The 12,516-nt window shown below is 50.8% G+C and overlaps 1 protein-coding gene across 6 annotated transcripts in view; it reads right to left on the bottom strand.

The window, feature by feature from the left end:
- Positions 1–452: 452 nt before the first annotated feature.
- SNX30 (sorting nexin family member 30) overlaps positions 453–12,516 on the bottom strand; it is a 50,698-nt gene continuing 38,634 nt past the window's right edge. For 4 of the 6 annotated variants that reach the window (XM_081803397.1, XM_081803396.1, XM_081803398.1 and 1 more), the window contains 2 exons: positions 9,937–10,089; positions 453–6,576 (listed from right to left, as the gene is read on the bottom strand). In XM_081803397.1, coding sequence (XP_081659523.1) covers positions 6,517–6,576; positions 9,937–10,089 — 213 coding nt within the window. In that variant the 3' untranslated portion in view covers positions 453–6,516. The remainder of the gene's footprint in view (positions 6,577–9,936; positions 10,090–12,516) is intronic. The other 2 variants (XR_014140126.1, XR_014140125.1) reach the window with 2 other exon arrangements.

The following is a 12,516-nucleotide window of genomic DNA, read 5'->3' as shown; positions in this document are numbered from 1 at the left end:
CTCTAATTAAACACAGACATTTCTTCTTGCCTTACAGATTTAAAAAAAACAAAAACCAAAAAAACCATCATGGCAGGGGTGCCTAGGTGGCCCAGTTGGTTAAACATGTGCCTCTTGATTCTGGCTCAGGTCATGATCTCAGGGTCGTGGGATCGAGCCAGCCCTGCCAAACTGCCCGCCAATCACGACGGTTACATACAGATACTAGGTAGTTTCTTCATCTCCTCAGATTGGTGCCAACTTGTAAGACACAGGAGAAGGTAAACTGAGGGTAAGTCTACAGAGACGTGAAAAAGAATTAAAATAGTTCAGTTATGTGTTTTTCCTGTTGCTCTGTACATCCTGATTCCTGCACGCTCATGCATCTCTGTGGAGAAAACAAGGAAACACAACACAGAGCACGCACGTCTTCTTGCTGTACGGAGCGGCGCAAATGACAACAGGACTCAAGGTAAAGAAAGCATCTTTCATAGGTTTATTGGTCCATTAAGTTAATTGAGGAAACCTTTTAAATTTACAAGCTAATAGTTTATCAAGCAATACAAATTCTTTTGTTTACCTCAAAATGTAATACTTAATTTCATAGTAAACAATGGACAGAATTTTTTATACACAGATATATGAAAAAAAGTGGACAAAAACCTCGTGCCAGCATCAAAAATGCAACAAAAACTTTTTTCTTTTTACAATCTCTGGGTTCCATAACAAAGGAAAAAAAAAGGTGACATTCTTTTTAAAGTTTGGTAGCTTCATGAAACAGAGACTTTGACCTGGAGATAAATCACTTTCTCATCTACACACCTTCTTGAGCACTTTTTTTTTTTTTTTCCACAGCTTTTGATTTGGCTTATTGGCAGCATGGAGAGAAGAGAAACACATTTACACGGAGGACTTTATCAATACCTCGGGGTGGGGGCTTCTGTTAAAATTTTAAATGTGAAGAATGATTTCTAAAAATAAGAAATACAGTCCATCCTTTGGACATGACCTAAGCAAAAGTTCTGAATCTCTTTTTCAACAGTTAAAATACAAGTTAGAAAGTTTGCTGGCAGTTTATTGTATGGGAAGATATCAGATGGACATCCTCTCTCAATGTATTCCCAACACACAGACATCAAGGGGGTCGGCACACAAGACGTACAACGGACAGGGCATCTACTGGACAGGACCAAAACCTCAGGAGTGTCCCGGTGAACCGTGCTGACTGTGAAGAGCTGCTGGTTTGTGGCTCCACAAAAGCCCAGCTGACCTAGGTGTCCTTTGATCACACCGATTCACACTTTGTCTGCAACCTCCCTTCCCCTCCCTGTTTCCACACTGGGGAAACAGCCATCCCCCTTCTGTCCTTCCAGTACCATTGTGACTGCAGGGCTGGTCTGAGACTGAACCACCTGTTGAGCGGGGGTGTTGACAGGTGTCACCTGCTCTGAGACCTGGCCCACGGGGAGCCCGGGATCACCTGGTGAGGGGGGTGGTGCGCGTGTAATACTCAGTCACTGGCATTAATAGGGAAAGCTCTGCGAAAATGGACTAAAGTATGTGAGGCAACACAGTAGGTTTTACGTTTTTGGCATTTCAACCTGTGGAGAATTTCCATCTGAAATATGCTGATCTGAGGCCCACCCCCGGCCTGTTCCCCGGTTATCTTTTTAAAAGCTGTTCGGTAGAATCGGGGTAAACCATTAATATTGTCATAATCTAGAGTTCTTTGTATCTCTGTGATTTGTCGATGCCGACACCATATGACCTCTACAATCAAGAGTGTGCCGAAAAGCACTGAGTTAATCTTTCACACTTTAAAACAAACAAACAAACAAAAGCGGTTCAGTGGTCCCTGTGTTTCCTTACATTATCAAAAATATCATTTGGCAATAGCAACACTTAGCTTTCTCCTCCCAAAAGGCAGCCCTAATTATGAACCCCACATTCTTGTTTCTTTAAGAGGGCTGAGGATGGGCTACGTTAGACCTCTAGCATTAAGCTGAACAACCAGTTACAGGTCTAAAAACTTCTATCCAGAATCTAAAACAGATTAGGCAGATAAGGCAGATTAATAGGCGTTGACCATTCTCAAAAAGCAGAGTTAGGCTTTCAACAGTCTGTGGGCCTTTTTAAAAGTCTGGGTTTGTTGATTTTCAAGTGCTAACTAGACAGAATGTTTCTACATGACTCAAATACCTTATTGGTTTTGTTAGTTATTTTTTCCAAAGCACTTACCTGCAGGCTATCTAGAGTAGTAAAAAGGTCTGTTTTTTTGCTGCCACACAGAACAGGTTAGACAGCCATGCCCCAGAATGCATTTCAAACACATCTGATTAAGGAACAACAGTCAAAGTCCCTGAGACAAAGGTCCTTCCTCCGCCTTTTCTAATGCAGACAGCCCTGGGCACGCTCTCATCCGGGCAACTGTAGGGAGACCAACCATCCTTAAAACCAGAAAGCTAACCACCTACTGGGTGGACTGATGAAAAAATCAGGTTTCTGGTTTATTCGCTAAATCAAGAAAGCATGAGGGAGCAGGGAACAACTCTGACACACCCAGCTCCATAGGTCCGTCGGGCGCAGGGGAGGACATTTTCCTCAACTCTACTGACAAATAACACCTGCCACCTGAATGGAGAAAACATAAGAGGGCCTGTCCGATCTGTTACCATCTCGAGGACTCTTGAAAGCGAGAAGGCAAACCCAAATTCCCAAAATGTTTTGTAAGCGGGGATCACCAAAGCCAGTTTTACTCCAGCCTTACGGGGAGACTGCTCCGTTTCCACGGGCCTTTTGAGTAGGCATCTGGGAAGGCGGGGAGCAGGCTTACTGAGCCCGGCCCTGACCACAGGTGGTCCACCTTCTGAGCAGAGGCGTTCCTTAGGGAAGCCATCCCGAGACCCACACAGACAAGGCCAACACAGACCTGGTGGGGGGGGAGGGGTGGATCTCACTCTCCTGCCCTCTCTCAGGACAGAGTCTAAAGAAGGACTACTCTCAGTCCAATGAATGGCGTCAGAACAAAGCCAGGGGCCCGGGATTTCAGTGCCATGGACGGCAGGGCCCAGGCCCTCGGCCTCTGGGTGTGTCCTGGGCTGATACCTGCCATCCCAAGAGAGAAACTCCACTTGCAAATGCCCACCCAGCCACCATGCCCTCCGTCCTCTAAAGCACGACTTCCTGCCATTTCAACACAAAGGCGGCCTCACAAGAGCATTTAAATCCCTCGTGTGGATGGTGACTGACAAAACATTTAATTCCACAGCATGCAGCACGCACTCCAGTTGTGGCTGAAATTTGGCACGAAGACAAACTTCCGTTACATTCACCACGATCCCCGGAGTCGTATCTGTTGTTATTCACCTAAAGACAGGTGTCTGGCGAGTTCAACGAGCAGCACAGCGAAATACGAGCCCATCCTCTCCATAATTGCACTTATCTGAGGTCACCGGGAATCATTATTAAGTCTTATTAAAGGATAAAACCCAACCCCAAACCTGGCAGTGTAACGTGTTTCCTCCTCGTTCGGGAAGAACAGTAGCTCTCTGCTTTGGGCGGAGGAGCCTAGAATCTTCTTGTGGGTCCAGCACATGAGAAGAAGAGCAGTGTCCGTACCTGCCACGAAGCACAACTGCTCACTTCAACACCTGCATCTCTAACATCTGCTCAGTGTCTAAGAATTCTCTCTTCTGCCTCAGCCTGGATTTTTAACCTGGGTGAATGAACCTTTCACTTCCCACACCCAAGGGACAGTGGACAGGGACCACTCTCCATTCCACGGCCATGTGCTCAAGACTCAAAATCTGTCCAAGTCTGTCTGCCTGAGGTCAAGTGTGTCTTCAAGCAAAAGCCCCCTGGACATAAATACGAGAGAAGAGGGAGTGAGCTCAGCCCCACGACTTTGGAGCCAAGAAGGATGGGGCGAGGAAGCCTCTTACGAGGCAGTCTTTGGCACGCAAGTCTCCGAGTGACTTCGCACAGGGAATCACCTTTGTGCCCACCGAGGGCAAGGGGCAGATGCCCGGGGTTGTGGAGCCTCGGGGGCTGAGGGACCCTCCCTCATGGCCTACCGTGCCTTCTGTCTGGGCCAGCCTCCTCACCTCATCGGACGCCAGCCTGAAGAGGAAGGGGCGAGGGTCCCTTCTCGGGGAAAGTGCATCTCTCCAGGGAAGTCTGTAACGTGCGCTGGTTCTCCCAGCTCTGCTGTCAATGCTCCCGCTCTCCCTGGTGTCTTAAAGCACAGAAACATCACGTGGGGCACAAAGAGAGAAAGACAAACCCCGAGATGCCGGATTCCCCTCAGCCAGTCTTCTGCCTCCAATCGTGTATGGAATGACTACATCCCCCCACTCCCTTCCCGTGCGTCCCAGCGAGGAACCCGAGGACTTTTTTGAAGGGTTGCTTTCTTTCCCAACTAACCTTAACGCAGGAATGCTCCCAGGCATTGGCAACTAGCAGCAGATGAGGTTCTGGTCTTCCCGTAACTCTTTCCACAGTTCTTTCCAAGCACTTGTTACACTGGACAACATTTTTAAAGCACACATTCCACAAGGCAAGGCTTCGCGCGTTCCTGCTGATGAGCACTTGCTGCTAAGGTCAGTCTAGTGCCTTCCACGAAATATCGACAGAGGGCCATCGACCCACTATTAGATACACAACCCTGTTCTACCAGCAAACTGTCAGGTCGGACCCAGACGTCCAGACCCGCACCGACGGGATGGTGTAGAGGTAGCATGAAACACGGACTCGCCACTCAGGGTAGCTGGACTGTCCCTACCCTTATGCTTCGAAGAGATCGCTTCTCATTGTGCCAAGCTGAAAATCCTGCACTGCAGGATCTTGGAATGGCATGAGTGGGTCTGACGGTACAGGCAAGTACCAAATGATAACAAAACTTCTAATTTAAACTGTGACTCATTCAAACACAATGAACAGAACCGCTGTGCCGCTGACGTCACAGCGGCGGCCGCCCGGGGTCAGCGCCGCAGGTGGACGCGGGACGGAGCGATTTTGACATGCCGCACAGTGCCCCGCATCTGCGGGTTAACTTGTGTCTGCGCCCGCATCTTGGCACAGCTCGCTTCGCTACAAACAGACTACCGCCTCTTTGAGGCTCCGATTTATCATTTCAGAGGGGATGAGCCACAGACGAAAGGACACAACGTGACCTAGGCAGCTTCATTTCAGGACGAAACAAAATGAGTTGGAAGACAGAGCCTCTTTTGTCTGCTTTGTGTTGATTTGCAAAGAGAGCAAACCTGGTCATGGTTCGAAGTGAAGCCTGGAGATGCAGCTGGCGGTCCCCAGGGGTTTGGCTGCAAACGGAGGAGATCCTAGCTTATCTAGAAGCGAAGACGTTCTCTGTTACACTTGTCATCTCCGAGGCCCATCCGGTTACTGACTTCTCTTCCTGACCGGGGAATTATCAAGGGTTAAAGCACTTCATGTAGAACATTCATGTTGAGTTTACAAAATCTCAACTGGGTCACGACAGCGTTAACAGCCTCTCACCAAAAGTCTGCCCAAACATTCAGTGGACACGGCAGGAAAACATTAAATGAGGAATTTCGGGTGAGGTAAAGGCAAACTGCCCAGGGCAGGCGTGGGGATGGGGCCTGGTGTGTGCCCACCGAGCCCAGCAACTGGGGAGCTACTCTGACTTCCAGACAACACGGATTCCCCACAACGGGACTAATCTCTACTCTGACGGCACTTCACAAGGCAAAAGAGAACATCGAAGAACTTCACAGAGAAAAATGCACCTTTTTCTCCCCCCCCATTTTACAAGTTTCCAGTCTGCTGCATTCTAGTGTCAGAAACAAGTTTGGGGAGCACTGCCCCCCTCGGCTTCCCGAGGTATCGCGTGAGGACAAGGACACTGGCTCGCTCGCTCTAGCACAGATGCATACAGACACTGAAATAAACGGTCCTGAATGAACCAGAAGCAACAAGACAGCTGTCGCTCATCACAAGCAGGCGGCGGGCCGCACACACAGCTACAGGCCACCGTACGTTAGTTAAGGGCTTTCCACGGAGGTACCAACACCTCCTTCTAGGCCGAGACAAGTCACTGCCCCACGGAGGTCCGTTCCGCAGTCACCACGTGTCCACGGACAACAGGGGCTGCCTCCTGTCCGTGCCTTCCTCGTGTCCTTGAAAAGCAAAACCCGGGCTCTCTTCCACCACAGGCAACTCTGCGGTCCCCGCAAACAGGAAACCATAATGCGATGTCAGAATGTCAGCTGGGTCGTCTCGTCCCTCGGCTGCAAATCTTCTTAGTGTTCCATTTCGTAGGTTCCTTCGCGCCACGGAGGAATGCTGTTTGGTGGAGAGATGATGATAGCCTTGCGGACTCCACTAAGGAATAGAAACTAATGGAAAACCACCGGCGGGCGGACGAAGGGGGTGAGGGGCGGGCAGGGAAAGAAATACACAAAGGAGAGATGCTTCTCAGTGCCGTCTCTCTGCACGACAGGGGCGTTCCGGTACACCATGCCCTGCGTAGGCAGGAGAGTCTCCGTCCCAGGAGGGGACTTACTTGGCCTCTTGTTTCTCCTGCAGTAGTGGAATGATCGACTCCCACGCCATGAGGCACTGAAATGACAACACACACACACACGCACAGTATCAACATCAGATTTCAGGATCAGGCTCTTCGTTCTCCTCTGATCTAGCCTCTCACTGTTAATCTCTCCGTCTTATGTACTGGCTAAGTAATGTATGCATGTCACGTCCAACATCTACACATTATTATCCATCGCTATTAGAAACTGGGAAGGTGACAGGTGTTTGAATACATCACCCCCATCTCTACCAAAGACAGCAGGGTCTCGGCAAGGCCTACATGCACTGTCCCTGGAGCTCATAGCTGGTGAGTGGAAAGGTACTCACTGGAAGACATTCTTTTCCTTCAAAAAGCAGAAAAGGTAAGAGGCTGCAAGCCTTCCATGGGGCCCGACGTCCTCAGCCAGGTTGAAGACATTGCTCCAGGTGGTGGGTAGGACTTGCTGAGGATGCAAATCATATTGCCATGGCCCAGCCACCTGACTCAAGAGGGGGCTCTGAAACCCCGCTCTTCTTTACTGACCTCAGCTTTGGTTGTATGGGCCACTCTTGGATCTCCCAAAAGGGAAAATGGAGGGGGGGACTCTATTTATTGAGTTTCACTGGGTCCAAACACGATGTATTTTACATTCACTATTGCTAGTCCTCACAATTCTATGAAGTAGAATTATTACTTATTACACACACACACACACTTCATAGATGGAGAAAATGAGACCCAGAGAGGTTATATAACTTGCCTAAGACATGTAGCTAGTAAGTGGCCAAATCTTTCCACTACACCAATCCCCTTTCATTCCAGATCCTTGTGAAGGGCCAGTGTCTGTATGCACTGAACTTAAAGACTCTAGGAGCACCCTACTTAGCGAAAGGATCCTCCCTTTGAGCCATCTCTTGCATGAAGGGCAGGCCAGAAGAACCACACAAGGCCTTCCTTAGAAGCAGCTCGGGCTGAAGCAGGACTTTGTGCTGAGTCATCTGGGGAGGAGCTCTGAGCAGATAGGAGGAGAGAGGCATTCTTCGGTCAAGATGGGGAGCAGGGTGGCGAAATTGCTCCACGCTTCCTTCCTTAGTGACTCTGAAGTCAGAGAAGAAACTAGACTCGGACCCTGCCCTCCATAAGGAAGGCTGGGGAGCTTTCAGGAACTTGCTTGCAGGGAGAGACCCCATGCAGGGTCTATGGCACCTGGGCCCTGCTCTCTCCCTAGGCCATCATCTCAGATCTAGAAAGGTCCTTCTCTGTCAGCAATAGGGAACCAAGGCCACACCAGATTTCTTTCCAGTCTTCAAATGCTCAAACTTCTTCCCATCTCAGGGCCCTTGCATATGTTGTTCCCTGTTCTCCAAGTCTTTGTCTCTGAGACCCAGGTTAAATGTTATTTCCTCAGATCGGCCTCTCCTGCCCACTCCACTTCCCTCCTTCCATCCCTGATCTGAACTGTGCCCCCAGTATTTTCTTCCAAGGTTTCCTGTGCTTTCCCTGTAGAGCACGTATCTTACTCTGAAGTGACAGGATTTCTGGATTAATGCGTATCTTCCACTGCACAGAGGGCTCCTTGATGGCAGGGGTCCTGCTGTTTCATTTAGCAACCTATCCCCAGTCCCTGGTGCACGGCAGGGACACAGCAGGCCATGTTAAATGTGTGTGGCAGCCAAGAGGAGGCCCCCACGAGAGCGCCCCTACTTGCGGTATCTGGGAAGATACAAGCCCTGGGTTTGAGTCCTGGGGCCGGGGCCTCGGGAGTGCTGGCACTAATCACGAGGAGGCGTGATGGACACATCCGATCAGGTCGGCTTCCGTGTAGCAGGAGGGCTGTCGGACAGCAGAGGTGTGGGGAGGGGATCAGGGAAGGTAGTACCACTCCCTGAGGGTCTACCATGTGCCAGGTATGTTCTAGGGACTCAGGGATGCATCGTTTGACTGTCTTCACAATCCTCAATGAAGAAGGATCAGTCCCATTTTACAGGGGAAGAGGCAGACACAGAGAGGCACCCTGCCTAAGGCACAGCGAGTTCACACGGAGTGACCTTTCTATCTTTGCGCAGTCGGGACTGGCCCCAGAGATGCACGTCCCCTGCCCACCACACCGACAGTGTGCGTGAGTGGGAATTTTCAGACTTGTGGCCGCAGCAGAACCGAGTCTGACCCTAGTTCAGTCACTCAAGCTGTGTAACCTTGGGCAGTCTTAAAACCTTACTGTGCCTCTGTTTTTTCAGCTTTACGTGGAGAACCATAAAACCTACTTCATGTCGTTACGTTGGGGGTTAAATTTAAGGAGGTGTCATATGCGCAGCGTCCATCTCTGCGCCGGCAGCCACGGCAGGGGCTCTATAAAAACGGTCCTGGGGGAAGGGGGATGGCACCTTCCTCTCTCCCTCTCAATCAGCCCTCCCGAAGGCCTGGCCAGTAAGGGCTATTCTGTGACTGTTCTCCTCAGCCCTCCTCCAAAGAAAGATGCAGACACGCTGCCTCCGAACAGCAGAAGCCTTCAGAAGATATGGATTCTTCTAGTCTGGGATGAGGACGTGTTTCTAGAATTGCAGTGGGAACAGCCGAGTTAATGCTTGTCCCACTTGGTTTCACGTCTACAGGTACTTGTGGAATTGTGACTGGGCCATGCTTCATCTCTAACTTTAAGCTTCCAAGGAATATCAGGGTTTCCCAGCAGAAACGATCTGGGTTTAGCAATGCCAAGAGCAAACCCTGAGTGAGAGACTTTGCTGGAGCTTGATGAGCACCCTAAGTGGGTCTGTGTGCGTGTGTGTGTGTGTGTGTGTGTGAGAGAGAGAGAGAGAGAGAAGGGTGCAAACTCCACAAATCAAGGGGATTCATGGGGGGAAAAACAAACCACGTTTTTAATAGTTTTCCTTTGTAATCCTACATACTTTTTGGGGGGGCTATTTACAAACAGTATTTTGAAGTCTTAAAAACAACCGGACAGTATTTTGATAAGGATTCGGCGGCATCTACGGCACTATGAGAGTGAGGAACCCCCGCAGGCAGAACCACAGCGGCCTGGGGTCACCTCAAAGCCTCCTTTAACTGAACACGCCCACACGGCAGGCCCTCGGACTCTGGGAAGCAGCTGTCCGCCAGCCCCAAAGGGCACGGGCGAGAAAAGTGCTGCTTCCACGAGCCGCGTGTACCAGGGAGAGCCCTGTGGGCACCGGGAGCGGGAAGGGCTCTGCTTCCAAAGTCTGCGCCCCCATCTCGCACAGCGGGGCGAGGACCACGCAGGGGCCGCCAGACCAGACACACAAAATAAGGGAAGCAGGTGGGGCTGGCGGGCCCTCTGCTTCTGCGTTTCTGGCTGGCCCTCGCAAAAGGCTCTGGCCATTCCTCGTGCTTCCTCCGCGAGAGGGCCGGGGTCTTGCCGGCGCGCCCCTTACCTTCTCATAATACTGGATGTTCTTGTCGGCCATTCCCATGAGCAGCTGCCGGAAGTCCTGCCTCTTGTTGTTCTGCCATCTCTCCATGTCGGCTTTCAGATCGGCGTTGAAACACTCCATCCGATCCTGACACTTCTCAACGTCTGCTGGCACCTGGAAGGGGGGTGCAGAAGCGGGGACTCTGGATGCAGATCTGGTGACCCCATGCATCGAGTTCCCTTGTGAAAGGCCAAAGCCCTACATGAAAGGCTCTGAAAACAGCCCCTCCTCTGGGGGCATTTACGGGAAGGCAGGGCCTTGGGTTTTCAGGTCTAAGAAGGAATTCTGAAAAGTGCTCTCCCTACCCAAATCTTCAAACCCATCCAAGCACAACAGAGACTCACGGGGGAAACACCCCCCTATTTACAAACAGGAAGAAGAAACACTGCAATTCAGAGTGAGAGATCTTTGGTCCCTCCTTTTTATCCATCTGTACGTAAGAATGTGTGTAGATTTTGCAAACATACAGCAGCATTTGGCACTGTCCCTGCTATTCTCCTCGGTCCTGTATGTGAAACCAGAAAAGTTTTCCCACATCATAGGAACTATTCCATTACCTGTGACATCTGATAACGCCTACCTTCATTAGTCACACAATTAACTGTAATAATAAGACTATCAGCCCACTTCTCCCTCTGAACCCTACATTACAAATCAACTAGAGACCTGTCTACGTTCCCCCAGATAGCAGATAATCAAAAATGATGAGTTTAGGTTAGGGCATTCTGAGGAAATGGGAGGAAAACCATTTATGTGTGTCAAAAGAATCTGAAATATGAAGAAGAAGAAAAATATAGCAGACTATTTCAAGTTTTTCTTTTTTTTAAAAGATTTTATTTATTTGACAGAGAGAGAGAGAGTGAGAGAGAGAACAGAAGCAGGGGGAGTGGCAGGCAGAGGGAGAAGCAGACTCCCCGCTGAGCAAAGAGCCTGACATGGGGCTCGATCCCAGAACCCTGGGATCATGACCTGAGCGAAAGGCAGATGCTTAACAGACTGAGCCACCCAGGTGCCCCTCAAGTTTTTCTTAAAGAAGTTTAGAAGGCTTTCTCAAAATGGAACTCTGTCACAGTCGGAGGACCCTGTGGCTACCCGGGTCCCCAAAGCACAAAGCTGGCTCCTCTCCTCACTCAAGAGCTCCACGGGGCCCTAAGGGTGGCCAGGGGGCAAACATGCCTAAAACTGGGTCAAATGCCTACCTGCCAGATGCTTCTTGACAACAAATGAGGCCTTGTGCATTCTGAGTGCCGGGGTCTATGATCCCAAATGGCTCTAAGCTGTGGGTCACCATCAGGGGTCAATCTCTACCCACGAGGGAAGTTTTCTCCCCAGGCCTTATGGGCAAGGAGAGGACCCAGAAAAACCAATAAATGGAGAGCCAAGGCTGAGGGAGTCGAATACGTTCAGGGCTTCCTGTAGTGCCGAGGGCCCCCCAGACCCTGTGCAGATGGCTGCAGGACGCGGGAGCAAGGGAAGTGAGCAGCCTGGGGCTGGGGTGTCACACAGGCCTGTCATGGGATCCGAAGTCGGGTGGGGCAGGAGGAGCTCGACAGAAAGCCAGAGGGAGGCATCCTGGGCAATTTAAAAGAAAGGAACTCTCCTTCAAAGAGGGAGGAAAGCCTCTTCCACAGCACTTAGCCTCTGGAAGAAGAAAGAAAGAGGACTTGACTTTTTCTTCAGACGCCATGACCGAAGTGACTTTTGCCTTTTCCCACTGCCTCTCCCGTCGCTGTTGTCCAACTCGGGGGCAACTGAGGAACAGATGCACCCCCACCCGCCCCTGCCTTTGCTCCTCCAGAGCCTTCCCCACAAACGCACAGGGAACCAGCCTCTGTGGAGGCCCAGCAAGCCAGTGTCTCTGGGCCTCACTCCCCTGCAGACACAGTCCAGCTCCCTTATTCCTCTCCCAGCCACTGCTCACTTTAGCATGGGCTGTAAGTTCCCTGGAGCAGCTTCCTGTTTGCTTAACAAAACTGCTGTGGGCAGCAGGAAAAGCAAAGCCCTGAAAAGAGAACTGCATCAAGGCCCAGTGAGAAGAGGGGGGCCAGGGCCTCTGATCCAAAGATCAACGCCCGGGTCTGTTCTGAAGATGGGAACTCTGGTGGATCCACAAAAATTAAGAGCCAAAACCACAGCTCTGGATTTTATGATGACCTGAGCCTCCATTTGGGAAATATCAGTAACTTACCGTTTCCCCACCGCACTCTGTGCTTGGCACTGAGGGAGACCGAAGGGCTTCGGTGTCAGTAAGCAGGTCTTACCTCAGATTGCCTACAGTCTAGCTGGGAAGGCCATGAACATGCCTGCACACTCTGGGGGGAGGTCGCGGTGCTTTCCCTTCACTCTGAGCCCTGTGGTAAGCACAAGGAGGGGGAACTGGAGAGTGAGTCCAGCTTGGATGAGGGATCAGGCCTCCTTGGAGAAATACCACTGAGGCGGGGGCGCCTGAGTGGCTTGGCCGGTTGGGTGTCCGACTCTTGGTTTCAGCTCAGGCTGTGATCTCAGGGTCGTGAGATCGAGCCCCGTGTCGGGCTCTGTGCT

The sequence above is a fragment of the Leptonychotes weddellii genome, chromosome 14 (assembly GCF_054177405.1).
Source record: "Leptonychotes weddellii isolate Sample4059 chromosome 14, ASM5417740v2, whole genome shotgun sequence".
In the NCBI taxonomy this organism is placed as follows: Eukaryota; Metazoa; Chordata; class Mammalia; order Carnivora; family Phocidae; genus Leptonychotes; species Leptonychotes weddellii.
The sequence above is the reverse complement of the archived record's forward strand: the minus strand, read 5'-3'. Positions and strand labels throughout refer to the sequence as shown.